This window comes from Lynx canadensis, chromosome D1 (assembly GCF_007474595.2).
Source record: "Lynx canadensis isolate LIC74 chromosome D1, mLynCan4.pri.v2, whole genome shotgun sequence".
Taxonomy (NCBI): Eukaryota; Metazoa; Chordata; class Mammalia; order Carnivora; family Felidae; genus Lynx; species Lynx canadensis.
Window position 1 is genome coordinate 111643948 of NC_044312.2, and position 27507 is coordinate 111671454.

The window sequence follows — 27507 nt, forward strand, 5'->3', positions numbered from 1 at the left end:
CTTCCTGCATCGCTCACTTGCCTATGTGACGCCCAGTTTCCTTCTTCGGTGACACTCCCTTAGAAAACTGGGTTGTTTTGTCTTATTGAGTCATGAGAACTCTTTGTATATGTTGGACCTAAGATATTGATCAGATGCGTATTTTTTCAAATATTTCTCCCAGCCGCTGGCTTGTCTTCTCATTTTGTTAATGGCATTGTTTGGGGAGCGGAAGTCTTTCATTTTGATGAGGTCGAATGTGCGATATGTTCTTTTAGGTCCGTATCTCAGGACCCTTTTAGGAGCTTAGTCCTCTCTGGGAGCTCTTTGTCCCATTCAAAGTCACAGAGAGTTTCTCCTCTGCCTTCTTTTTTTTTTTTTTTAAATTTTTAATTTATTTTTGAGAGACAGAGAGTGAGCAGGGGAGGGGCAGAGAGAGAGAGAGAGAGAGAGAGAGAGAGAGAGAGAGAGAATCTGGAATCTGAAGCAGGCTCCAGTCCCTGAGCTACCAGCACAGAGCCTGACGCGGGGCTTGAACTCACAAGCCGTGAGATCATGACCTGAGCCGAAGTCAGATGCTTACCTGAGCCACCCAGGCGCCCCTCTCCTCTGCCTTCTTGTCGGCATTCCATAACTGTAGGTTTCACGTTTCCGTCTATGGCTTCATTTCTCAGGTGGGGAACCCGAGCTCTAGAGGGATAAGTTATGTGTCGTAATGAGCGGCAGAGCTGAGCACGGAACCAAGCCTTCCCAATTTCCCCCGGCACCGTGTTGCTTTCCCAGGTCTGCTCTCTCCGCGTTGGGCCGTTTCAAATCGCAGTCCCGCGGGGACCTGGGATGATGGCTGGCGCGTGGTTATTTCAGAGTGAGGGGGCTGCCTGCCCTCTGGCGTGTAAGCTCCTCTTGGTCAAGGATTTCTCTCGTTTTGTGTTTTCTCCCCACGAAGTGTGGTCGTGCACGCCCACGGACTTTCGCGGTGTCAGCTGCGCGTGAGAACGAGCCTGTACGCGAGTCTTTTAAACGCGGCCTCGACTCCCCACAATGCTCCTTAAGGTGATGGGTAGACTCCCCAGGCCCCTGATGGATTTGGGAGTCATAGCGACCCTGTGTATGGTCTTTGGCACACAATAGGCACTCAATAAATGTTTGCAGTGTGAATGAATGACCTCGGAGGCATCCACCTAGTGGGTGTCACCAATTATATCAAAACCCGATGCGGGTGCCCGGGGGGCTCAGTCGGTTGAGCGTCCGACTTCGGCTCAGGTCACCATCTCACGGTTCGTGGGTTCGAGCCCCGCGTTGGGCTCTTTGCTGAACATCTCAGAGCCTGGGGCCTGCTTCGGATTCTGCGTCTCCCTCTCTCTCTGCCCCTCCCCTGCTCATGCTCATGCTCATGCTCTGTCTCTCTCTCAAAAATAAAAATAAACATTAAAAAAAATAACAAAACCCAGGGGACCATGGAAAGCAGGGTTGAGGCTGAGTGGGGCCATTTGAGAGTTGAATGACGTGATTTTTTGGGTCCCCCAGGATCTTGGGTCGGGATCTCGAGGGGAGATGAAGAGAGGCCGTTGGGGCTGCTCACAAAATGCCCGGTCGGGCGACCAAGCTCGTGCTGCAGGGAAAATCACCCAGGGGTCATTTGGGGTCCAGGACGAGCGGGGGCTGGCTGTCCCAGGGCCCTTGCCGATGCTGCCCGTAACTGAGAGGGTTTCACTGTGAATGAAGATAGGACGGCCCGAGTACAGGGCCTGGTGTGGCCCGATACTCTGTCTGTTGCCGGCTCTCGGGGGCGACAAGGGGACGCCAGGCAGCCCGTGTGCAGACTCTTCCGTCTGGGGGACAGGGGCGGGCGGGGCAGGAGCACAGGGGAGGCTCTTGGCGTCCCTCAGCGGCAGGCGGTCCTGCTGAGACCTTGGGTCTGGAGCTCCCGGCGAGCTCTTCGCAGAAACAGCCAGTTTATCGGCCTGTTTTGTTTTCCAGGGTCAGGATCCCACGAAGCACCAGAGTCGGGGCTTCTGGATTTGGGCTGGGACATTCCTCGTGCACGTTCTTGACCCTTCCCTCTCCGACCCGAACGCTTTCCGTGACCGGCAGGTGCTAAAGCCAGAGGTGTTCCGGTGGGGAAGTGCGGCCACCCAGCTCCCGAGGGGGGAGAGACCAGGCTCCTTAGCTGGGAGGCCAGGAAGGCTCGGGTGGCCGTGGTGGGGGAGGGCGCCCCGACCTGGCGGAGGAGAGGCCGGGGTCCTGTTGGTTTCCCCGTGAACTTCGGGCCAGCAGATAGGTAAGAGAGAGGCTCAGGCTGCTTTATTCCTGCTCTGGGATCTTGCTTTGGGCCCAGCGGCCATGTGTCCCTTCCCTGGCACCTGGGGGACAGGCGGGAGGCTGTGCCATCGGCCGGGCCAACCGCTGGGGGCCTGGAGGGCTTGGGGGACCCCTGGTGGCACAGGAGCCCCGCAAAGGAGAAGAGAAGGGGACCCACCCTTGTCACGGGCCGTCCGCGCGTCGGGCTCTCCGTCGTGGGCGTCTCGCCAAATCCTCGAGATCGAGGTTCCTGGGCTGTGGCACCGCCGGCGGTTTGGGTGGATCAGGTCCTGTGTCTGCGAGGGTTACCAACCCCCGACGCAACGTGACAGCCAAGAACGTGTGCAGACGTCACCGGGTGCCCCTCGATGGGCGAGATCACCCCCACTGTAGAGAGGAGGGAACGGGGGGCCCAAGAGAGACCGGCGACCCCCTCAGGGTTTCCCGAGCGGGCCCCGGGGAGCGTCAAATCCGCGCCCAGAGTGCGAGGGCAGGCCCCTCGGGAAAGGGCTGGCCTGCAGGGAAGGGAAGGGCCCAGAAGAACAGGGGGAGTGCTCAGGTGTCTCTCGTTGCACCACAAGTTTCCAGAAGAATCGAGGGCTTACGGCAGCAGCCAACACTGGCGGTGTCTGTGGACCAGGAATCGGGAGCGGCTTAGCTGGTGGCCAGGGGTCTCTCCGGAGGCCGCAGCTGGGGGCCGGCCGGGGGCTGTGCTCCCAAGCAGCTCCCCGCGTTTGGAGGGCTGGCGGTGGGAGGAACTCAGTTCCCCACCGCACCGACCCCTCCCCGGGGCCGTGGGCGGCCGGCCTCCCCTCGGTGAGCCACCCCAGCTCGGAAATCCCACGCCAGCGTTTCCACAGTCCCCTGGGAGTTCCCAGGGCGGTCCTGTTTAGAGTGGGAGGGGGCCGCACAGGGCGCCCGTGAGCACAGGAGCCGAGGGCTGTCGGGGGCCGTCCGGGGAACTGGCTGCACCAAGCGGGGGGAGGCACCCAGGTGGGGGGGGCGGCTGAGCGAGGGGGGTGTGCCTGGGAGGGGGGAGAGCAGCCCGGTTCGTGCGGGCGACATTGCCCAGGAGGGGTGAGGCACAGAACGGCCAGACGGCGGGGGGACCTGGACGGCTGCGCAGGGGTTTGTGCTCTGTCCCGTGGGACAGAGTGGCCCGCAGACCTCGCCCCCCTCAGGCCTCACCGACTGTGGACACGGCACCACCGGCAGCTAGCTGTGGGGTCTCGGTGGGGGGGGGGGTGGCTTCGTGTCTCTGACCCTCAGTTTTCTCTCCTGCAGAACGTCGGGGTTGCAAGGGTTGTGTGAAGGAAGAAGGACGGGATGTACTTGGTGGTTGTTCCAAAAGCGGAGGCAGTACGGGCTGCTCTGGGCCGGGTGTGGCGCCTCTGGACCGGCCCATCGAGGGCCTGGGGGCCGGGCCCAGCCCAGCCAGCGGTCTCGCTGTGGTCTGGCAGGTGCCGAGTGGATGGGGAAGTGCTCCTTCCGGCCCCGCGGCCTCCTCTGCTGGCCCCTGTCCAGTATGTCCTCCCAGTAGGTGGCTGGGCCTCCCCACTGCCCGCCTGCAGCTGATGCCCCCGTCTTCCCGCTGCCTTTGGGGGTGCAGCGGTGCCCAGACGCCCGCAGCCCCCGTGGCCTTCCGATGCCTTCCCTGGTCCCAGTGCCCCGACGGACTGGGGACTTCGGGGGCTCTGGGGCCGACCCGCGTTCGGGGAGAGCGGCCCAGGCCCGTGTGGGACCCCAGATGTTTGCTCAACAGGAAGGGTCACGGGAGAGACGGCTCCCCTTGCCAGGGTTATCTTAATCCCCGCTTTCCTTTGCTTCTCTTCCTAGGGCCACTTCTGCTCCTGAAACAAAGCTCAGAATAAATACTAAAAAACAGAAAACAAAGAGGTTTTAGGAGCGGGAAGCATCGCTGGCCTCGTAAGCTCTCCCACGTGACCGAAGGGGTTCCTTTCCTGATGGAGGGGAAGCCGTCCTTTGGGCCTTAGGTATCGAGGCTTAGCCGGGGCGCCCCCATCGTCCCCCACCCGCGGCCACGGAGAAGCACCGATTCACTTGAAACGTTAGACCCATCATCCGGGCTTAGCCTAACCCGTGTGTAATTTCAGATGATCTGGGTGAGGAATGTCAGAAATGAGGTGGGGGCTCGGTCGGGGCGGGGGAAGAGCGGAAGTCCTCTCGGCAGGTGTCCTCTCCCCAGTGATGGCCGGATTTCCCATCCACTGTGGCGACTTTCGTCTCACGAAGGGTTTTGTGCGCACCCGCACTTAAGCGCGGCCTTCCCGCGGCATCACCACGCTCCCACGTGCATTCTGGGAAAGGGGCCGGCCCTCGAGGTCTGCGATGTCTTCTCCGCACCCAGGACCGTGACTGGCTGGTGTCCAAGCCCACGGGCTGGGGGACCCAGAGAGGGGTTTGCTCCCAGGGCGGTGACTCCGCTCAGTTGGCATAGATGCTCTCGGGTCAGTGGTGCTGAAGGAGCTGGGAAGCTGGGTCAGGCCCCGTCAAGGTCACGTAGGGGCAGAAGGGGCATTTGTGGAGACGGATTTGGGAGGAGACTTGAGGCAACGTGAACATCATCTTCGGACAAGCTGGCGGAGCGGGAACCAGTGGCAGAGCTTGGAGACCCCGCTCGTGGGTTCAGATTCACTTCTCTGCGCTCTCGTGTGTTACAAAGACCTCCCGGCCCCCGGGGGTAAGTGCAAGGCCATCTGCCGAGCCTCGAGCTTTGTCTGCCCTGGGCCGGGAAAGCGCGTGTCAAAAGCCTTGGTGCTGTGCGTCTGCAAGAGATCACTAAGGTGCCACAGGGACTGATTTTGGAGGAGGACAGTTCAGGGAGCAGGTGACTTTGCAAACAAGGGGTCCACGAATAACGAGCGTGGACTGTGCCTCAGCCTTGAAGACGGAGCCCTGGATGGGGAGGTCCTCGGGGGGCCTCTCTCAGAAGGCGGAATTAAAGCCGAAACCTGAAAGTCAAGGCGGAGACAGCCCCGGAACGCTGTATAAAGGTCAGCACGGCGTCTTTTACCGTGTTTATTTTTTTCTCATTTGATTCTCTCCTCTCCCGCTTTGCACCTCAGAGGTTCAGTCTCTGTTCTTCGAGTGGGGACCCCAGAGGCTGTGACCGGGCGTCGTAAATTTTTACATGCCTAAGTCAAGCGGTGTTTTACGTTCCTTCCAAGGATGCGAGGCCCTAGAACGTGTCCCCTCTTCTCCGACTGATAAGCCCTCTGTCATACGTTTGACTTCTCATTTTAACCTCCCCAAGTTGGACCTGATTTTCCTGGTTTCCTACAGTGTTCTTGTTTATATTTCCCCCGGTTTCCCCCACGTGTTTTGCCTGTAGTTTAAAAAATTTTTTTTGTTAATGTTTATTTATTTTTGAAGGAGAGAGAGACAGAGTGTGAGTGGGTGGGGGAGGGGCAGAGAGGGAGACCCAGAATCCGAAGCAGGCTCCAGGCTCCCAGCTGTCAGCACAGAGCCCTACGCGGGGCTCGAACCCACAAACCGCGAGATCATGACCCGAGCCGAAGTCGGACGCTCAACCGACGGGAGCCCCCCAGGCGCCCCTCAACGTATACTTTTAGGTGGCTGATTTACTCCAACACCCAGAACATGTGAACGTGTGCTTTCTGCTTCCCCGTTGCTGTTGAGAGGCCGGTGGAGGGTCCCCCTGTGCCCCGGACCTTAGCTCTGCCTCGCCTCTCCGGCTGCTTCTAAGACCCTCTCTCCTGCGACAGTCCTTCTTGACGTTCCGTAACTGCAGATCTGAATCCTGGCAAGCACGAGCCACGCTAACGGCCGAAGCCGCTCCCAGTTGTCCTGGGCTTGGGGCGTCGCCCGACAAACCTCCGCAAACCCCAGCGCCTGTCTTGCCTTTTGCGGCATAGGGGACACCCCACTAGGTGACCTCTGGTCACGGCGGTGACGGCCACTCCCGCCCTCGCTCCTGCTGCGCTGCCCAGCCCTGGGGGCCTCTCCGTGTGGCCCTGCGAGGCAACTAGCTAATAGGTTCTTCTTTCAAGGCGGGACGTACCTGATTAAAGCAAAATCCAGGTACATTTTAGGCCACTTGTGTGACCTTGGACTCCGGGATGTCTGGGTCTGTGCACCGATGTGTTTCATAAGTTGTCAAGACCGCTGGGCCCCTCTCCCCTCACATACTGGCCTTTGCCCTATTCTGTCCCCGCGACTGGACCGCTGTGGCCGTGAGTCGCGCGTCACGGGGCCGACCCGGCGCAGCAGAGGAAGCCAGGGGGCAGGGGGAAGCCGGGGGTTAGAAGAACTTGAACCGTGTTTGCCGACGGGTGCCAGCACGAGTCTCCGGAGCGGGCCGGGGGCTGGGGGCCGGCCCGGGCTAGCCTGAGCCATCCTGCCCCTGGGATCCGATCACCAGCCCCCGCTGGTGAGCACGGAGACTCCAGGAGGCACGAGGACACGAGCCCGTGGGGTGGCTGTGGGCGGTTCTCCTGTGACCCTCATTTGGTGGCACCTTCCCGTGGCTCAGTCCAACTCTGGGAGCCCACGGTGTCCTCTCGCCTGTGGCTCTCTGGCCTGTGCCGAGGGCCTCACAAGCGTCTCCCCGTCCCCGGTCCCCATCCTCTGCTTCCCTTTTAAATTTACAAATAGGTAAGAGCAAGAGAACCGAGGCCCAGGGGCGCTTGGGAAACGGCTGCCATCTTTCTCCCCGCCCTACTCACTACACTTCCTTTATGTTTATTTTATTTTACTTTTTAAAAAATTTTTTTTAACGTTTATTTATTTTTGAGACACAGAGAGACAGAGCATGAATGGGGGAGGGGCAGAGAGAGAGGGAGACACAGAATCTGAAACAGGCTCCAGGCTCTGAGCCGTCAGCCCAGAGCCCGACGCGGGGCTTAACCGACTGAGCCACCCAGGCGCCCCTCCTTTATGTTTAAAAAATAATAATAATAATACTTGGTCATCTCTCTTTTTTTTTTTTTCTTTTTTCATTTCTGGGAAAAGCTTTATTTTGTGTATTTCTCAAGCATCTTGATATTCCCTGCCTCAGACGCACGGAGGATCCCTTCCTTCCAGTTTCCCGTCAGAATGCCCACTGTTCTTCTTTTGCAAAGGCCTCGGGGCGGCCAAGCACCCCCCACCCCCCTCCCCGGCCTCTCCCCCTGCCTCCCTGTGAAGAAGAAAGGGCTGACTGAGGTCTTTAGGCAAAGCAGATACATCCCCACAGAGCCTTCAAAGGTGCCTCCCCAAAGCTGCCAAACGGTTAACTCTTTCCAAGAGCGTTGGCCGGGGCCTGTGAAAGATGTCTGGGTTCGTTGATAAAAAAAAAAAAAAAAGGTATTGTTTTTAGCGCTGTCGTCGGTATTAACGAATGCCACCAGACGATACCAAGTATTTGCAAGGGGCTCTGGGTCCCTGCGACCTACTCGAGGCTGCGAAAAATGGAGCGATGTGGGGGGGACCAGAGGCCCCCTGCCGGAACGGGCCTTGCCGAAGAGGCGGGAAGGATGCCTCTCCCTCCCACACCCCAAAGAGTTAAGCAGAAATGGTTACTATTCCTCCCTTGGGCCCCCGCGTCCCGTATTCTAATGTATGAACTCGCATTCAGACGTGAGCCAGCCGTATATGCTTCCCGGCCGGCCTCGGCGACATCTCGCCCCCTCGCACGGCACGCGGGGTCTCCGCCGAGCCCTTCGTAAAAGCACGATTTTGTGACCACGTAACCCTCACCTGGGCGGCACGCACGCCCAGACGCGTGGCCCCCCGCGTTCCGAGCGGGGTCCGCTTTGCCCCTTCCCGTCCGAGGGCTCGGCCCGAGGTGAGAAAGAGGGGGCAGGGTTATTAAGGATTCTGACAAGGTAGGCTGAATAAATTGTGTTTCCTTTGTGAGCCTTAATCCGGTGTTGTATTGGCTTCTCGGACATGGCTAATTTATTTGGAATTTCATTCTGTTCCTGACAGCGTCCTTGACTAGCTGTTTGATCACCTCGAGCAAAGTTACACGCCAGCTTTCAGATGTTGGAAGGGCGGTGGGGTATAACTCAGCTCAAGTGCGTTCTCCCCGGGCCCAGCTTCCTGCCTGCAGCCGGGACGTTTCAAACGGCCGGGGCCATCCCCGGTTCGGGAGACAAGGCGGCCGGCGCGGCCCCCCCCCCCCCCCCAGTGCCCCTCCAGGGAGGAGGCGGCTTTGGCCACTTGCCCCCTCCCCCCACTCGTCCCTCTGTTTGGGATTCGAATCTGCTTTTGTGGTGCAGGAGGAAAGAAAATTAATTTCCGCCCGTCTGTGAGTTCAGAACGGTGCGTTTCAGGGGAAACCCGGTTTCGAAATGCGTGTTCTGTTGGCTTGAGGGGTTTGAGACGCAGTCTTCCGGGGGGGGGGGGGGGGGGGGGGAGAGGTAAACCGGCCTCAATCCGTCCCAGGGTGCTCGCCCCCGCTGCGCACCGGTCCTCGCGTCTCTCCCGCCTCGTGTCTGTCGTGCAGAAGTGGTTGACGCTCATTCTCTCCTAACTCACGTATTTCTGTGGGGTTCGCACGTTTCCTTTTGGTGAGCGCAAGCGTGTCTTGCTTGGATACAAAGGAAAAATGATGATCTTGATCGGTCAGCCGCCAACACCTCCGAGTGCCTCGCTCTCGGCACAGTTGTGGCTGCTGGTTTTATACTTTGGGCGGAAGCCGATCTCATGGACACAGGGGCCTCCTTCCCTTTGGGCTCTTGGCCCCGGTACACGGGACACCTTCCTGCTGAGCGCCTTCTAGGTGCCAGGACGGGGGGGATCTGGTGGGAGCTCGCGGGCTAGACGCACGTCGGAGATTTCAGAGGACGTCAGCGCCGTGGTCAAAGTGGAAAACAGAATCAACCGACCGACCGAAACCAGGGTGATATGCCGGATGGACCCCGGGGGGAGAGGGGCCAGCGTCACTGACCAGCTCCTCCCCTGGAGTCCCTGAAGCCCGCTGGCCGCCTGCCACCTTTGAGCAGTGATGTACTTCCCCGGCAAAGCAGGCTTACCCCCGGCCTTACCCGCAGACACGGGGAAGGGGCTATTGCCCCCTTTTACGGAGGAGGCAGCCGAGGCCCGGGGCATCGCAGGACGCCCCGATGAGAGCCGCCAACTGAAATGGGGCCCCCGGGGCTGGTTCCGGTGCTGTCACCCGCAGTGCGAGCTGGTCTGGGTGGGGGGGCGGGGGGCGGACTGGGCCACACCTCCATCCCAGACCCCCCCGGGCTGGGGTCGCCCCTGCCCAGCTCTGTGCGTCGTGGGAAACTCTGACTCCCTTTAAGGGGGACACTCGTCATCTTTGTCACGGGTTGTGTTCAGGGGGAGGGCAGGAGGGAAGGGGGAAGCCGGGAAGATGTCCCAAGTTCACGGTGATCTGGAGCGGAATTCTGGGGCCTGTTTTGACCTTTGGGTTTGTCCTGATCTGCAGGGGAGCTGGGCGTTCGTTCCCCCCTGCCCCCAGCCGGTCCTGGGTCGCGGTGCTGGGCGGCCCCCACGGCATGTTCCCCGGAGGAGTAAAGAGCTACTGAAGCTAGGGGTCGGGGGCACAGAGGTGGGTAAAAGGTCCCAGAGACCAGGGTGCAGCCCCGACCGTGCCCCAAGCCCATCACCTCTGCTAGTTGTAAGATGAGTAGAGTGGGGAGCACGTGGTGCCCACCCCACGGGACACGGTGGGAACTGCGTGACATCAGAGCTGGCCTGTCTGATGCACTTTCTCATCGCCGAAATATTTTCTCCTTCTGGGCGACGGCCACCTTATCCATCTAGGGTCTGCTGCACCTGCTGTGTGTCACGTACACCCTTCTTGGGAGAAGTCAGCGGGGGGCACAGCCGTGACACTGTCCGGGGGCTGGGGACATTCACTTCCTCTCCCGAAGGGCGTGCTGACCTTGGCCTCGCTGACTCTGGGGCCCGGGGGCATCTGAGCAGGATCTGGGAGTCCTCCGTGATCCCAGAGCTTCTGGGTGCATGGATGCCACGTGACCGGGACGCTGTTGACTCTGCGGGTCCCATGGTGTGCTTGGCAAACACAGGGATTTACCCAAGGCCACCCTGTCCCCACCTGCCAGGTCGGGAGCTGGCGTGCGCTCGGTGCCTTGGGTTCGCCCAGAACACCCACCTGGAGACGCTGACCGCTCAGGTGAGCAAAATGCCTGCTCAGGAACCGGTCCCTTCTCCCTCCCCGCGTTCATGGCTGCTTCCCCCTGGGACCTCGCTCCAGATGCAGACGGGTGTGTCCAGGCAGGTGGCTCCTGAACACCCCTGAGGACTTTCTGCAACATTCTGGAAGCCCTTGCCAAGTGGCCACGTCTTCCGGAACGCCCTGTGCGCTTCCTGCCTCCACGCTGGGCTCCTGCTAAGTTCTCACGTAGGTTTGAAGCCACGTCCGTACCTCTGCGACAGTCGGGGTCAGCAAATGTGCTGGGTCACCTGGCCAGGTCCGCTGGTGGCCGCTCGCCCTGTGGACGGAGGCAGAGAAAGTCATCTGCCACCCAGAGAGCAAAGCAGGGCACGGTGCCCTTTCACTGGGGCTGATACCTGAGCCAGTGGGGGGTGAGCGCTGAGCGAGGGCGCCGGTGGAACTCATCCTGGGACTGGCCCGTGGTGAGCACGGGACACACGTTCGCTTGGCTTCTCATTGAGGAAAACCACAGGGGAGGGCTGCCTCCCTACCCCACTGCCCATCTTAGGCTGCGCTCCTTGTCAGAGCCTTTGCATTTACTCCTTAGAACCTTCTGGGAGGGCTGGAAGGAGCACATTCTTATTTTGCAGATAGAGAAGAAATTCAGGAAGGGGCGTCAGGTGGCCGGCAGTCCCGGAGGCCCCCGAGCCTTCTCCCTGACCAGGAACCTGCGGGGGGACGGCACGCTTTCCGGGGTGAGTACGCGCTGGGCCCCCCAGGTCGCGTTCTCAGAGACCTCGGCTCCTGCCGCCGGGCCCTCTGAGCTCCAGGTGGGGCCCCGTTGCCTTATGAGACCATAGGGTCTGAGGAGGTGCCCACACTGTCTCTTCCCCCAGGCAGAGCTTGGCTGGGGAAGGTCCGAGGTGGGGGGTGGGCAGGGTGTGCAGAGGTGCGGGGCTGTGGGTGCGTGCACATCTGGGCTTGTGTGTGTGTGTGGCCGGCAGATAACGGCAGGTGGAGGCTGTCCCTTCGGTGATGGTGTGGGGACATTTCTCGGGGCATCCTCTCTGGCGGCGGGAGGGCCGTCGGGGATCTGGAGCCCGGGCACCCAGCACTGTCCTGGTCCCCTGACCCGCACTCACCGCGCCCTTCGGGTCAGGCCCCAGCCACCTGCCTCACTTTCCCTCCAGGGGTCGGTGCCCAGACAGGCTGAGGCTCCAGGTCAGCCGCGAGCCCGCTGGATCAAGGCCGAGGGTCACGGTGAGGGTGAGAAGGGACCCGCGGGGTGGAGGGGGGAGGGGGAGGGGCAGCTCGGCCAGGGCCTCCGCAGGGGGAGCGGGGAGCGAGCAGGTCTGTCCCGCCGCACGCAGGTGGCAGCGCGCGGGTGCGCCGACCCCCACGGACCCCCTCGCGGGCGGAGGGGGGGAAGGGGGGTCCTCTCGCGTCCCCTCCCCTTCCCCGCGTCCCCTTCCCCGCGCCACGCCCCCCCCTGCCGCCGAGCGATAGCTAATTGGGCAGAGAAAGGGCCCGATTGTCTGCGCGCCGGAAGCGCGGGCGTGGGCGGCTGGAAGCGCCGAGAAGGTGGCCGGCCTCGCCCGGCAGCTGCCGCCGGAGCCGCCCGGGGGTGACGTCAGCGCTGGCGAGCGGGGAGCCCGGCGGAGAGGGGGGCGCTCGCGGCCTCGCCACAATGCGACCATTGTGGGCCCGTGAATGCGGCCGGGCCTCTTGACCGGGGAGGCCGCGAGCCTCGCGCTCTGGCCTGTCACTCGCCGCCGGGGAGGCCCGGGCTCCGATCGGGGGGGGGGAGCAGGGGAGCAGGCCCCTCCCCCCCCCAGGCACAGCCCGCACCCCAGGGGGGGCCCCCACCCTCGGCATGGCCTCCTGGTGGGAGGGAAGCACGGGCCCTGACCCGCTCCTGGTCCTGCTGGTCATTGTCCTGTTAGCCCGTTTCATTCTCTGGTCCTGCCTCGGGACCTACATAGACTATAAGTTGGCCCGGCGGCACCCCCAGAAGCCCAAGGAGGACTAGGGCCTCTGCCGGCCGGGGACTCTGAGCGTCACCCTCCCCCCGCCAGCCCCTCCAGGAGGGCGCTGCCCCAGAGGTGTCCTCTCCTGAGCCGAGGGCGTGCCGGGAGGGCCAGGCCACAGACCCCCGGCTCCTACCCGCAGGGCAGAGATGGACCGTGGCGCCCCACCCACTGGCCCTGAGCTGTCCTGGTCACCAGCCCGTCCCATGTCGGGATAGAGGGGCCACCACGCCCTGTCTGTCCGTCCGTCAGGGTCTGGGGTCCGCAGCTGGAGGGAGCGATCGTGGGGGGCTCGTAAGTATGTTTGCGGGAGGAGGTGGGGATGAGCCACAGGGGCTGGGGTGGGCGCCGAGGGGACAGACGTGGCCACGTCACGAGCCAGCCCTGCCACCCAACGCTGCCTTGCCCCTCGGCTTCCTCCTGCCCCCCGGAGGGATAATAGTAAGTTCAGACGGCTGCCTTGGTTTCCCCAGAGCAGACCCCCAGAGGGTCTCAGGACAGGCTCGACACCTGAGTTCGAGTCCGGCTCTGGTTGGCCGCGGGGAAGGAAATCTCTGTCTCTAAAATGGGCGCAATAATCCCTCCCTCCTCAGAAGGGTACGAGGAGGGTTGGACGAGGGGCGGGGCGGCAGCCCCCCCAGCCTGCACCCTGCTGGACTCGTGGAGGACAGTGCAGGAGAGAAACCAGGGACCCAGAGAGTGCCTCTCTCCCTCGGTGCTTGGAAGCGTGTGGCTGAGACACGCCTCAGAAGGCGGGCAGGCGGGAGGGTTGACTCGGGCCCCAGGAGCCGGCGCCTGCCCGTCACACCCCGCCTCGGAGCGGCACCCGGTGGCTCTGAGGTTCTCGACCTGGTGGCTCCTTCTAATCACCCTGCGGATTTTAGCAAACACGATGGCCGGGCTCCCCAGACGGAGAAGCAGGGGCAGGGACAAGATGTCCTTGGGAGGCTGGCGCCTGGTTGCACAGGACCGGGGACACCTGTCACAGCAGAGTCTTAGGGAGCTGGTGTTGCTGACCTGGGCGAGCAGACTCGGGAAGGCCCGGCCCGGCGCCACCCGTCTTGCCTTGCGGCGTCCTGGCAGAGGGACCGCAGGCCCGAGCCGGGGGAGCGGCGGGACCTGATGAACTCACCGGCACCGAGGAGATCTTGATTTGCTCCCGAAGGACCTGCCGTGCTCCAGGCAACCTCAGGGCCCGGGGAGCCGGTTGGCGGAAGCGGGGACCTTCTGGGGGCGGGGCTGACCCACACAAGAGATTTTGATGGGGGGGTGTCTGGGGGCGGATGGCCGATGAGGCTCTTTTCTTCTGGATGAGGGTCCAGAGAGTCTGCGCGGTCGTGGTGGTGGTGGTGGTGGTGGTGGGAGGGGCTTGGTGTGCGTTGATTCATCAGGGGCTGGAGGGCGGCTGTCCTGGGGGGTTGTGGGAGCAACAGAACTCACGCCCCCACCGCGTCCAGAACCTGCTGGTAGGGGTCAGGGGAGGAGGTGTTCTCGTTGCCCTGAAGGAAAACGGCGTTCAATGCCCTTTTAAAATCACGCGTGGTTTTACTGGTCTCTTTAAGAAGAACCACGTGTGTTCTCAGGATCGGGTATCAAAGGAGGGCGGGTGGCCATTCATTCCGGTTCGCCTGGGAGGGACCCAGGTTTAAAACGCGACGTTCCCCGTCCCGGGAGACCCCTCTACCTCGCGCAAAGCCGGCCCCGCCCCCACCCGAGGGAGGAAAATCCCTGCACACAGCGTGTTAACGGGACCAGTTGCGGACTTGCGTGTAATCTGCGTGCAGCCTGCGTGTGCACACGGGTGCGTGTGATGGCGCTTCGGCCCATGCTTCAGGTGCCCCGTTTGGTCCAGTGAGCCGGGATGCTGGGGCTCTCACCGCCGCCCCTGCTGTTGGGGTGGCCTGGCAGAGGGGACAGAAGCCGGAGGCTCCTGCCAAGTGGGACCGTGCAAGAAAACCGGATTCTGCCAGGGCTGTTTGAGCCCCTTTGGAGTTACACTGGTCGGTACCTTTCTTCCCCCCGCCGCCGAAGCCGGTTTGCGTTGTGTCTTGATTCACAGCCGATACTTTCTGCTGGGCGCGGGTCTCTGCAGCGATGCACCAGGCCAGCCATCTACAGCCTTATGACGCCTGCCCGGCTCAGAACAGGCACTCGAGCCGCGGCGTCTGAGTGAATGACAGGATGTGCCCTGGCCTGATATCAGGCAGCAACCACATCTAGCTGCAAGTGACAGACGAGTAAACAGTGACTTAAACGAGAGAAGCCTTTTGTTCCCCCTTCATGTTTATTTTCTCATGTAGCAAGAGGTCTGGCACTTGGGATTCCCGGACCGGGGTATGGCAGCCCCATGATATTATCACGGGCTCAGATCCTTCCATATTTCTGCTCTCACGTGCAGCTTCGGTCTTCACGGTCACAAAAAGGCTGCTGCTACTCCAGGCATCCTGAGTGACGTTCCAGGCAGGAAGAGAAAAAAGGGTGATAGAGAGGGAGAGGCAATTCTCTGACACCTAAAACCCTTAGGTTTATATCTCATAAACCGGAGTCATGTCACATGACACCCCTACATGCAGGGGCGGCTGAGAAGTGGAGTTTGTTAGCGGGGCTCATTGCCACCCTAGATCATGTGAGGATTCTATTATAAAGGAAGGCTACATAGGGGCTTCTGGGTGGCTCAGTCGGTTAAGCCTCCGACTTCGGCTCAGGTCATGATCTCACGGTTCGTGAGTTTGAGCCCCACGTTGGGCTCTGGGCTGACAGCTCAGAGCCTGGAGCCTGCTTCTGCTTCTGTGTCTCCCTCTCTCTCTGTCCCTCCCCTGCTCATGCTCTGTCTCTCTCTGTCTCAAAAATAAATAAAACATTAAAAAAATTAAATAAAGGAAGGCTACGTGGATATTAGATGGGCAACTGGCCGTCTCTGCCACTGACCCTTTGCCATTCGTTGCAATTGTCCTCATTTGGGACACGAAATGCTGATGGGTAAATGATAACGAGGGCCAGCAGACGGATAAATGGAGGGGGAGATGTTGTGCTCAACCCGGCAAGCATTGTTCAGCCCTCACGATGTGAAAGCACCGTGGATACAACGTAGAAAACACAGCGGCTTGCAGGCTGGGAGCTAAGAAGTGGGCAGAGAAACCTGGACCCTGGTCACGGATGCTGGATCTGCGCTAGGCATACGTGGCTATTAAGTACTGGAAGGGTGGTCAGTGCCAATGAAGAGATACTGATTGAAATGATACATTACCGAAATGATAATAATATTTTGGACACGACTGGGTTCAATAAAATACTAAAATTCATTTCACCTGTTTCTTTTAATGCGTTTTAATGTTGCTACTAGAAAATCTTAAAGCGCATGTGCAGCTCACATTATTTTTATATTGCCAGCGTTGTGCCAGAACTTCATAATAGAGAGAATGAGCCCTGGTGGGCAGGTGTGCTGTGTGTTATAGGAACGCATGTGTCATCGGAAAGAGAGCTTTCTGGAGTATGGTTTGAGGTTATAACATCAGTACTACACAGCAGAGCTTATGAGATGCAGCCAAAGCTGTTCTTACAGGAAAAGTCATTGCCGTAAATACTATACAAATGAGAGAGAATGAAAATCAATGAATTAAGTATATGACTCAATAAACTGAAAAGAGAACAATAGAACAAAGCAAAGAGAAACGGAAGACAGAAATGAAGAGAGGAAATTAGTGTAATAACAAAGTGATAGAATTAACAAATGTCCCCAAGTCCTGGATTTTTTAAAAATAACATTTCTTATGTATTTCCTTCTCCTTTTTCTCTTTAAATATTGTGTTGAAATACACACAAGGTAAAATTTACCATTTTAACCATTAAAAAAATGTTTATTTATTTTGAGAGAGAGCGGGGAAGGGGTGGAGAGGGAGAGAGAGAATCCCAAGCAGGCTCTGCATTGTCAGCGCAGAGCCCGATGCCGGGCTCGATTCCACGAACCTCGAGATCATGACCTGAGCCGAAATCAAGAGTTGGAGGCTTAAACGACCGAGCCACCCGGGTGTCCCCATCTTAATCATTTTTAGGTGTGTATCTCAGTGGCATTTTAGAGGGGAAAAAAACCCCTAACAATCGATCCCATTCCTATGTTTTAAATTCATCACTAAAGAGTGAACTCTTGAAACCCTAGCCCCCCACCGTTGACCTGAACGAAAGGTCATATGCTCTCTGTCTCTCCCGCTGCGACCTTGCTGTGTGGCCCCAGGTGTGCCGTGTAATTTGTGGCTCCAGCCTTCATTTCTTCAGAGTCTCCTGACGTTGCTGCTGAAGAGTATCTTACAATCCCAATAGGAAGCCGGGGGCGGGTCTAACCACAGCCTTGGTTACTGGCAGGCTGAGACCACGCGCAACGTCTCCTTCAAAACAAGGCATGAAGGCCCAGGATGTTTCAGCGGAGGACCCCTACCACTGCCCATACTCAACACTAAAGTGCTGTAGCTCACAAAAGAAGGAGTGCTCTCAGTTCCATGGAGTAAGCATCTCACTGGGACCCAAGTCCCCCGACGACACACGGAAAGAGGAAATGCCTGTCGATGTCACTTAGAAATATTGACGCAGGGGCGCCTGGGTGGCGCAGTCGGTTAAGCGTCCGACTTCAGCCAGGTCACGATCTCGCGGTCCGTGAGTTCGAGCCCCGCGTCGGGCTCTGGGCTGATGGCTCAGAGCCTGGAGCCTGTTTCCGATTCTGTGTCTCCCTCTCTCTCTGCCCCTCCCCCGTTCATGCTCTGTCTCTCTCTGTCCCAAAAATAAATAAACGTTGAAAAAAAAATTAAAAAAAAAAAAAAGAAATATTGATGCAAAAGTACGAATCGCTGAATTAAGTATCACCTCAGAGGGATAAAACATCATGACCGAGTAGGGTGGGTTCCAGAAATGCAGGGAGGGTTGAATACCAGAAAGTCAGTTAATACAACTAACCACAGTAATAGCTCCAAAGAGAAACATAACTTGATAGTTTCCTTCGGGGTATTTCCAAAGGTCTTGGGATAAAAGGCGCATCCAACCTCAAAACTCATGAAAAACAGAAGTAGATAATAGATTGATACGTTTTTAACCCGAAAAGGAAGTTCTTTCCTAACAGGGAGCTGTTCTCTATCCTGATGGGTAGGGAAGTACCAGCAGCATCATCACCCAACCCTGGAGTCGAGGGGGAGACGTTCACGGGGGCTGGACGTGGTTCCGGGGTGGGGCGTCGCCTGAGGGACTGGGAGAGAGGTGGCAGGTACAGGAGGGGTAGGAGCCCTGGGGAGGAGAAGGACGCGCTCGGGTCACTGGCAGTGAGATGGATGGCTTGGTTTCTAAGCCACCGACTGCACGGGCACATGTTGGCATGAAAAACCCCATTTATAAGAGCAGCGAACAGAACACCTGTGTCAGCCGCTCGGAAGCTTCCCTTCCCTTCTGTTCCCTTCTGTCGGTTTCGGGGCGCACTTTGGATGCCGCAGGTGAGACTGACCGGGGACGGGAGACCCTGGGAGGGAGGGAAGGGGCCGGTGGGGACGCCCACGCAAGGCCGGCCGTGGGGACGGAACGTGGCAGGGGCAGACGAGGGTCAACCCGGACCCCCGAGGGCAGACCTGACCACGTCTGTCCCTCCCACTTCCCGCTGCAATGCCCCACACCCTGCGGGAGGTCCTGGCGCTCCGCTCGGACCTTCAGACAGCTGACACCGAGGCCCCCTCCGGAGCAAGCTTCTGGGCCACGCGCTCTGACAGATGTCACCGCAGCTTAGCCCAGACGCACAGAACGCAGCCACCGCCTTTGTGGGGAGCACGGAGGCTGCTCACATGTCGAGTGGCTAATCGTCACGGGGGGCGGGATCTACTTGGGATCAGGGGTTCCCTGTGCCACGGGGTTGGTCGTGTCACAATCAGGAGCGTCGTGGGCGTGGCGAGTCATCTCCTTTACGTGAATTGCTGGGTAGTAATGAATAAAGTACCCACAGGGAGTTCTGGTCTCTGCCCTGGGAGGGGATCTTTAGGCCCTGGCAATGCTCTGAGTGTCCTTGTCAGCCTGGGACCTTGGGCCACGTGGGACAGTCGGTCTAACAAGGTGACTTCGTACAGGGGCTTTGGCCACGCAGTTTCCTCCCCATCTCCAGAAGGGGGCGGGGAGACTGAAGACTGGACGGGTGGGGGGTCAGCCGTATCTAGGGGGTCGAGCCCGACAAAAACTGCACACCAAGCTCGCTTTAGGGGGGAGCTTCCTGGTTGGCTGTGTGTGTTACACATGCTTGCGGGTGGGGCTGGCACTGTCCGTGGTCCCACCAGGAGAGGACGCAGGAGCTCTCTGCACGGAGCTTCCCCGGGCTCTGCCCCACGCACCTCTGCCCTTGGCTGATTTTGAGCTGTGCCCTTTTGCTGCAATAAACCACCACACTGAGCATGGATCCCCCGGGGGGTAAGGAGCCCTTCTAAGGAGTGATGCACCTCGGGGTGGCCTGGGGACCCCTGAACGTGCAGCTGGGGTCAGCAGTGAGGGTGGCCTTGGGGATGTTCCTGACGCCTGCCCCTTCCTTCCCTGCCCGCCGCCTTCCCCCCGACAACCACAGAAGGGCATCCCCCCAAAGCCAGCCTGCTCCCCACCTCCCCCAGCCACATACCTCCCCCCCCCACCAGCAAGTGCGGCCGTGGTGCTTTCTTGTGTCTTCTCTGGAGCCCGTCCGCGTACTTGCGAGAAAACACAAATACCTTCTCCCGTCTCCCCTCCCACGTTCCTTGTCTTGTTCTCGAGCTCCACATCAGCTTTTGTGGGTTTTCTATTTTTTCTGTAAAGTGCGTGTATTCAAAAAAATTTTTTTAAATGTTTTATTTATTTTTAAGAGAGAGAGAGAGAGAGAGAGAGAGAGAGAATGAGTGGGGGAGGGGCAGAGAGAGAGGGAGACACAGAATCCGAAGCAGGCCCCAGGCTCTGGGCTGTTAGCACAGAGCCCGACGCGAGGCTCGAACCCACAAACTGTGAGATGGTGACCTAAGCCGAAGCCGGATGCTTAACCGACGGAGCCCCCCAGGTGCCCTGAGGTGCATGTATTTTTTTTTTTTAAGAAAGAACTAAAGAAACAAGTAGGTTATACAAGTTGGAAAAGGGCAGCGAGTGAGAATCTGTGAGGGGAGGGGCCGGGGGGAGAGACTTGGGGAGGATCCGTCTTTGTGTGTATAGGGGCAGGGGTGAGTAGGGAAGGAAGGGACGCCTGGAGCACAAGGGAGGCGGTCTGTGTGCTAATCCCGTCACCAGAGATGCTCTCCCGTCCCGCCTCCCGTCCCACCAGGCCTCGCAGCGTGGGAATTGGCTCACTCTTCGCGCCCCGGGGATTGGCGCCCAGCTCTTTCCCCTGGAGGAGGGTCACTGAGGAGGTCACGGCCGGGCGGGTGCCCTGACCCCCGGGGAGCCTCCGTGGCCGGTCTGTGTGAGAACAGGATACAGAGGGGAGACCCCCCCAGACAGCTCACCGGCCCTGACTTCATTCCCCGGATGGGACGTGACACACGTTACCTCTGCCCAGCCGCCCCCTCCGGTGTCCCCGGCCTCCTGAGACTAGATGTTTTAGAGGAGCAGGTGGAAGGCGAGTGACCGCTCACCTCTCAGCTGGACATCGGCCCCCCGGTGCGGCAGGACAGCCCGGCCCCTGCCCCTCTCCCCCCAACCCCTCTTGGCCGGGGAACAGGCGCCCAGCCTCCGCCATCTCCCTCGAGAGCGGCCTGCAGGGCCCCCGTGACGGAGATGAGTCACCGGGTCTAAAAATAAAAAGAGTTAAGTCCCGAAGCAGCGTATTTCCTTTTTAAGCCAGATGTGGCCGCCGAGGGACCCCCAGCAGTTTGGCGCTGTGGGGAGGGCCAGGAGCCTCAACGAGGTCTGGAGCCTCCGCCGCACGGGTCGCTGGGGGCTCCGTTCCCCACCCCCTGCCCCCCATTCGCACCCCTCCACCCCCGCACTGATATTTGCACCTGCACAGGCTCCGCACAGGGCTAGATGGACGAGGACGTGGTCCCTGCCTCCGGCAGCTCCCGGTTGAGCGGGGAAAACGAGCCGTGTGTAAATAATACCCGACCGGGCAGATGGTCCTCAGGGCTCTAAGGGGGCAGAGCGCCCCAGGGATACACATAGGGGAAGGGGCATTAATCGTCTCTCAGGGTCTGGGGAAGGCTTCCCGGAGGAGGTGTCACCAGAGGTAGGACTAGGAGGGGCTCTGAGCGGCAGACAGGGGAGGAGTGGCGTTCCAGGCAGGAAGAACAGCAAGGGTCCCACGGCTGGAAAGCTCAAGGCAAGTTTAGGATCCGCAGAGGGAGGGAGGAGGAGGAGGAGGAGGGGGATGGGGAGGAGGGAGAAGGAAAAGAAGGAGGATGGGGAAGAAGAGAGGAGGAGGAGGGGGAGGAGGGGGAGGGAGGAGGAGGGAAGGGAGGGAGGAGGAGGGCAGGTGTGGGGCTGCAGAAGCCATGGGCGGAGTGTTTCTGGAGATCCCCAGTGGTCATGCGCAAAGACTGAGGCTGGGGGGACCGAGGGGCATTTGAGGAAATCCTGGAGGAAGCAGCCGGGGTGCGGGAGGTGCCCGGGGAGAGCGGGAGGGGACCCCGCCCCGCTGAGGGGGCCGTTCCGGGTGTGCGTTCTGGGCCAGCCGTCCTGCCGGGTTTGCCACAGCCTCTCCTCCTCCCCGCTGACCCGGGCACACGTTTCCACCTCCCCGGGGCCCAGGCGCCCATCTGCAAGACGGGGGCCGCATGGCCGTCGCACGAAGCCCTGAAGAGCAGAACCCGTGCACAGAGAGCCGGGTTGCAGGAAGGCCCTGAAGCTTCCCTGGGGGCGGGGGGGGGGGGCGCGTGAATCAGCGTGTCGGATGGGACTTTTCTGGTCCTCCCAAGAGTGTGGCCGAAGCCACAGAACTGAGGAGGAGAGGGGACAGGAGCCGTGCGTCGTGAAGGGGTGTGGCCCTCCCGGTCCTGTCGGGCTCACCATCATCCACCTCCAGCCTGAATGGGAGTGGGAAAGGGGAGGGGCGCCTGAGGGTCCCCACGTAGGGGACAGCCACGGCAGTGCAGACGATTCTCCTCTGGCCAGCCCGGAGTCCGGAGGGGTCCGCGGGCGTCTGTGGGCCCAGAACGCGGTGGGCGGGAGAGGACTTGGGAGCCTGGCTGTGATTCCCTGGACCTGGTGGTCGTGCCTGGGCGTGGTGATTGGTACCTGCTTCTCCCCTGTGAGCTCAGGGGGCTGGGGGCTGGAATGAAGAACAGGGCCGTGAGGCCACCTGCCGGCCCCCTCGGGTATGGGTAACCTTGGCAGAGGCTCCCGATTTTCCCACAGGGTCAGGTCATTGCCCCCTCGGGCCCCCTAGTGCCGGAACCCCGAACTGCTTAGCTGAGCGCAGGGCCACCCAGCCAGAGGCCATTTCCTCAGCGCTCCTGTGGCCGGTGTGGCCGTGGGATTGAGTTGCGGGCCCCGGGATGTGGGAGGGAGGGAGGCGCGCAGCGGTCAGCCGCGCCCTGGGGAAGGAGGCCCTCTCTGCTTCTCCCTGTCGGGCTAGACCGCAAGCTGGCGGAGACAATGGAGAGGACACTGGTGCCCTTGGGCACGGGGGAGCGACATGGTGGGAAGAGCCCGGCTCCTTGGGCAGTCCCGCGGCCGGGAGCCCCTGGCCCACCCCGCACCGCCCTCAAACTGCAGGCTGTCGCGAAAGGGAGAGGTGACCATCCATCTTGCGCCCGCCGTCGTGTCTGGGGGCTCTTTGTTACACAGCTTTGCCCGTATCCTACCTGGTGCACCCTTTCAACGGACCCGTCACATTCAACCTTCTCACTTGTGAAAGAGACCCCCGACCGCCCCGCCTACAGCGCAGAGCCGGGAGGTGCCTGAACGCGCAGATGCCCCCGGTGTGCCTCAGGGCTGCCCCTTTCCCTAAATGCCTGCCCCCCTCCCCACCTCCCTGTAAGCCCTCTGAGGCCAGACCGTGGCCTCACCCCGTGCCTCTGACGGAGCATTTGCTGCCTGTCAGGAAAACGAACCCTCTGGCCTTCAGCTGCCCTCGTCGTGTCCTCAGAGGGAAATCAAGCAGCAGGAGAATCAGAGAGAAATGACCGCCCCGTCCCATCCACTCTCTTATCACCAGCGATAGCAGGACGGGTAGGGGTGGGCTCAGCGGGGACGCGTGCGGGAATGGCTGCTATTTGATGTGTGTGGGGGGCATCCTCTCGGGTGGTGGAGTGTTCTGGGATCTGCCTTCGGTAAAAGCCTTTTGCTCGCAGGAGCGCTCACCGCCGGGGTGGGCTGGGGCGGTCGAGATGTTTCCTTGGTTCCCCGAGGTCTCGGGCCTGAGTGCGTGGCCTTCCGCGGCTCGGGTGGTCCTGGCGATGGGCAGCTTAGGCAGATGACCTTAACCAAAGCCAACGGCAGGTTGCTCACGATGCCTGCGGAAGCCGTCCTTCCAGGCTATCTTCACCCCTGTCTTCAGGCCTCCCAAACTATCTGGTGAGTTCTCACCACGGCGGTATGGACGGCCGTCCGATTGTGGTCTGGCCAGCCCCCGAGTGCGTATTGTCAGCCCGCTCCTTCCCGGCGGATCGTCTGGGGGCCAGTGGGAAGGGGAAGAAAACCCTCCAGACAAAACCCTGGCCCGGCCGTCCATCATCGGCTCCCAGCACTCTGCAGAAGTAACAGACACCCGAAAATAAGAAGTCAGGGTCAAGGGAAAGCACACATTAAATAGGGAAGGAGAAACTGTGGACGAGGTGGGACTAGAAAAACCTCTGCTGCCCATGACGTCCTCCAGGGTTGTTGGGATGGCACCGCGAATTCCTGGCGGCCAAAGGGAGCAGGGAAAGAAGGAAAGGTTTCGAGTTCATATGGTCCTTGGGGAAAGCACACTGCTCCCCAGGGACAGTAAATGAGTCCTTAGCCCTTAATTTGTAAAATAAATTGCTCCCAGGGGCTTCGCCTCCAAATTATTGGGCGATATAGTATCGTATCAGCCAGCGGTCTCCAGAAAAACACAACCGATATGATGTGTGTTTATATAGAAGGAGGTTTATTACAGGAATTGGCTCGCACAGTCACGGAGGTTGGGGGGTCCCAAATTTCTGGGCTGGGCTGGGCTGGCAGGCTGAGACCCAAGGGAGTCGATTTTCCAGTTCAAGTTGGAAAGCGGTCTGCTGTAGAACGAGGGAGAGCTAATGTCGCAGAGAAGTCCGAGGGCAGCCTGCGGGGGAATTGTTTTTCGTTTGTTTGTTTGCTTGTTTGTTCTACCCAGGCCTTCAACGGATTGGACGCGGCCCACCACAGCGGGAGAGCAGTCTGCTTTACTCAGTCTACCCGTTCCAATGTTAACCCCACCTAAACACACCCTCGTAGGAACATCCAGGGTAACGTGTGACCAACTACTTGGGCACCCGGTGGCCCAGCCACGTCGACTCCTAACATGAACCATCGCAGCGATGGTTGGTGCCGTGTCCCGTCTTCACAGCAAGCGCAGTCCCCGACTGACCGGGTAGGCCCCCCAGACACAACCAAAGGCACGTGGCATGTGTGCTGGGGAACGTCGTACGTGATCCAAGGTCGGCAGTGGACCTGAGAACAAAGCATCAGACACCCACAGGGTGGCTTGCTCGCCCCACTCGTGCGTCCGCCGTGAAGTCACGTGCTGAGGAAAACGTTCCCGGACACCAAAACGGCCCCTCGCCCCCACCCGCCCGGCCCGGCTCAGCACCTCATCCCCGCGTACGGGCCTTTAGTTTTCATGCTAGAACTCAGGACCCGCTGATGTCGCTTTGTGTGCTTACTTTATTGGCTGGGTTGGTTCTAGTTTTTATGTGTTGGCTTGTCTGGACGTCAAGTCCAGGAGGGCAGGGAGTTCCTTACCCTGTTCACGTGAGAGCGGCACCTGGCGGTTAGTGGGTGCTTCACCCCCATTTCTGGGGGGGCTGACCCTTCTCCTGAGTCTTCTCCGGCTACGGGTCCCTGCTTCCTTCCGCCGTCCCCCGGGCCTGAGTTTCTGGCTGGGCTCTCGGCAAGGCTGGGCTGATGGCGGGGACAGTCCCGAGGTCGCAGGACATCCTGCCTCTAATCCAGCTGGCCGTGCGGTTTCCATCAGCACACACGGCCTCGTCACGGCTCCCTGGTAGCTGGTCGAGCTCTCAGGTCTGTCCGACGCGCAGGATGTCAAGTGCCAGGCTCTGTGGGCACTGCCCTCGGGGGCTCACGAGGCATCGTGAGATCCGGATGCGGGCACGGCCTTTGCAGCAGAGCCAAGCCTTATTCAATGACCCGTACGGATCGGTCACCTTTCTAAGAACTTTCCACGCATCCTTAACTCTACTCTTCACAAACCTCCTATGGGCGGGCGCTGTTATCATCCCAGCTAGCAAGGGGGGGCATCTGGGTGGTGGTCACAGGCGGTCGCAGGGGAGCTGAGCCCCTCCCCCCCAGGCCTGCTGTCCTCTGGGCGCCGTGAGGCAGAGTGGGAAGATGCCACAACACAGTGCTGGAGTCCTGGAGGGACACGGGAGGGGTGGGGGATTCTGGCCTGGTGACATCTGAGCTCAGCCTTGAAGGTTGCAGAGGGCGTTTGCGGTGGGCGGTGGGGTGGGAGGGGTGCCTTCCAAGGGGAGCAGGGCTGAGTAGGTGGGGAGCGGGGAGGGTGGGTTTGCAGAGCTGGGTCACTGGGAGGGGAGGTCCCCTCTCCGGATCCTGCCTGCTCAAGGAGAAATGATCTCTTGTTTGCAAGAAAACATCTGGGGGCACCCGGGGGGGGGGGGCTCAGTTGGTTGAGCGTCCGGCTTCGGCTCAGGTCATGATCTTTCGGTTCGTGAGTTCGAGCCCCGGGTCGGGCTCTGTGCTGACGGCTCAGAGCCTGGAGCCTCCTTCAGACTCTGTGTCTCCCTCTCTCTCTGCCCCTTCCCTGCTCACGCCGTCTGTCTCTCAAAAATAAATAAACGTTAAAAAAACAATTAGAAAAATAAAAGAAGCTTCTGTCTGGAAGTCGTGTGCGTAGATGCTTTTACGCGTGCCGGGTATAACGTGGGAGAGGCCCGCCCCCCATGTGTCTCTCACAAAATAACCTCATCCCAAGAATAACAGGAACGACGTCACCCGCGTCCGTTACCCTCACGAATCAACCGTGCGGGTCTCCTGTTCTCCAGGCCATCTGCCCGTGCAGACATGACTGAAACCACAGCCAAAAAGCAGTCTTGTTTGTTCATTGATTTGTTCAGCAGACGCTTAACTACTTACCTGCTCGGGATGAGGGGCTGTGCTCCGAAAAATAATTGCTCAGGTTTCCCTGGGTTTCACGACTCACGTCAGGACCCCGTATTAATCAGGGGGTGTTGACTGTCGTGGCCATCAGTCCCCGACTGCAGTGACCCAATCCAACCAGGGTGTGTTTGTCGTCCGAGACTGCGCGGGGCAGGCGGGGTAGGGGGCTCTGTTCCACGCGGTCACGCGGGGACCCAGGCCTCTCCGCGTCAGGGGTTCTGCCCTCCTCCCAGAGCCTCGGGGCCTCCGTTTGGAGCCCGCAGGGGGCTGGCAGAGGGCGAACAGGAGGAAAGAGCAGGGTGGGTTGCACAGGCCTTGCCTGGATGCGGCATGCAGTGTTTCCGGCATGTTCCGTCGGGGAGGGGCTCAGTCACATGCCTGTGCAGAGGGCTGGACAGCGTGTCCCTCTGGGTGCCCGGGAGAAAGAGGAAACAGGTTTGGTGACCCTCTGGCCAACATCTGCCACAATCCTAGCAGCACCCTGTTTGCTTCTGAAAAAAGGAGGAAGGAAAAGATAATATTGTCCCCACAGCCGAAGGCACCGTGGGAAAGCATGACCTGCAGAGGCAGGCTGAGGAGGCTCTCTGGGTCAGAGTCTGGCTTCTGGAGGGTTCTGCCAGGTCGGTAAGCTCTTCTCTACACCCGATTCTCGGGGGCCGCGGGACTCAAATTTCTTAGGTCATTCTGCAGGGACAGGGCCTCCTCCCAACTCTGCGTACCTTCCGGAAGTGGCTGCTGTTCTCGCCTTTCCACCCTCCGCATCCCCGTGGGTGTGTGCCCTTAAATCCCTCTGCCGTAGCCTGGGAGCGAGCTCCGGTACCAATGGTCCGTGTCGGTCTTCAGGAGCCCACGTCGCTCTTCCCCATTCAGCGTTACCTTCCGGCGCTGTTAGGGAGTCCCCGCGACGATGGTCGTCATGGCGACACAGCACTTTTCTTTGCGCAGGCGTGTTCCGTCCAATGGTGGCAGGAGTGCCCGAAAAGAGGCTCTGGTTTGCGATTGAGAAGGGTAACCGCAAGGACTATAATTCCAAGGACTGTAATTCCAGCTATAATCGATCCCAAGGTCTGGGTGCGTTCAAAGACCAACATGGTCAGGCCACGGTGCTTCCCAAGGGATTCCGGCCTTGCCGTCATTTCCTGGAGAGCGGTAGCAAGGGTCCTCTTTGGGCCCCACAGGTGACCGTTTCAAGAGCCGCTGGGCCCGGGCTGTGTGAGATGATTCCTGTGGGCTCCCATGGTCCCCTGCTCCTGTCACATCACCTGTTGTCATATATTACAATTGCCTGCTTGAGTCTTTCTCTGGCGGGCAAACTACCCGTGGGCTGGAAGGGAGTCCTACTGACTGGTAAAATCCTACTGTGGTTTGGAGAGAAAAGGCACTTGATCTGTTGGAAGAAAAGGAGGAAGGAAGGGAGGGAGGAGGGAAGGAAGGAAGGAAGGAAGGAAGGAAAAGAGGGAGGGAGGAAGGAAGAAGAAGATAGAAGGAAGAAAAGAAGGAAGGAATAAAAGAAGGAAGGAAGGAGGGAAGGAGGGAAGGAGGGAGGAGAAGAAGGAAGGAAGGAAGAAGGAAGGAAGGAAGGAAGGAAAAGAGGGAGGGAGGAAGGAAGAAGAAGGAAGGAAGAAAAGAAGGAAGGAATAAAAGAAGGAAGGAAGGAGGGAAGGAAGGAAGAAAGCAAGGAAGGAGGGAAGGAGGGAGGGAGGGAAGGAAGGAAAGAAGGAGGGAGGGAGGCCAGCTGCCCGGGCCCCATTTGAGCGGAGCATGGCCCTCCCGGCCACCTGTGTGCACAGACACACGATCCCATGGGAGCTGGCGCCCAGCACTGCT

At 59.9% G+C, this 27507-nt stretch overlaps 2 protein-coding genes across 2 annotated transcripts; both read left to right on the plus strand.

Annotated features, from left to right (window-relative positions):
* The first annotated feature begins 8802 nt into the window (after positions 1–8802).
* Positions 8803–12100, plus strand: LOC115525129. Its single transcript, XM_032595096.1, has 4 exons — positions 8803–10408; positions 11041–11145; positions 11581–11760; positions 11909–12100. The coding sequence occupies exons 1-4, from the start codon at positions 9974–9976 to the stop codon at positions 12098–12100; spliced, it is 912 nt and encodes a 303-aa protein (XP_032450987.1). The 5' UTR covers positions 8803–9973.
* SMIM38 (small integral membrane protein 38) lies at positions 11776–15125 on the plus strand. Its single transcript, XM_032594948.1, has one exon. It carries the CDS (start codon positions 12264–12266, stop codon positions 12417–12419), a length of 156 nt encoding a protein of 51 aa, XP_032450839.1. The 5' UTR covers positions 11776–12263; the 3' UTR covers positions 12420–15125.
* The last annotated feature ends 12382 nt before the right edge of the window (positions 15126–27507 follow it).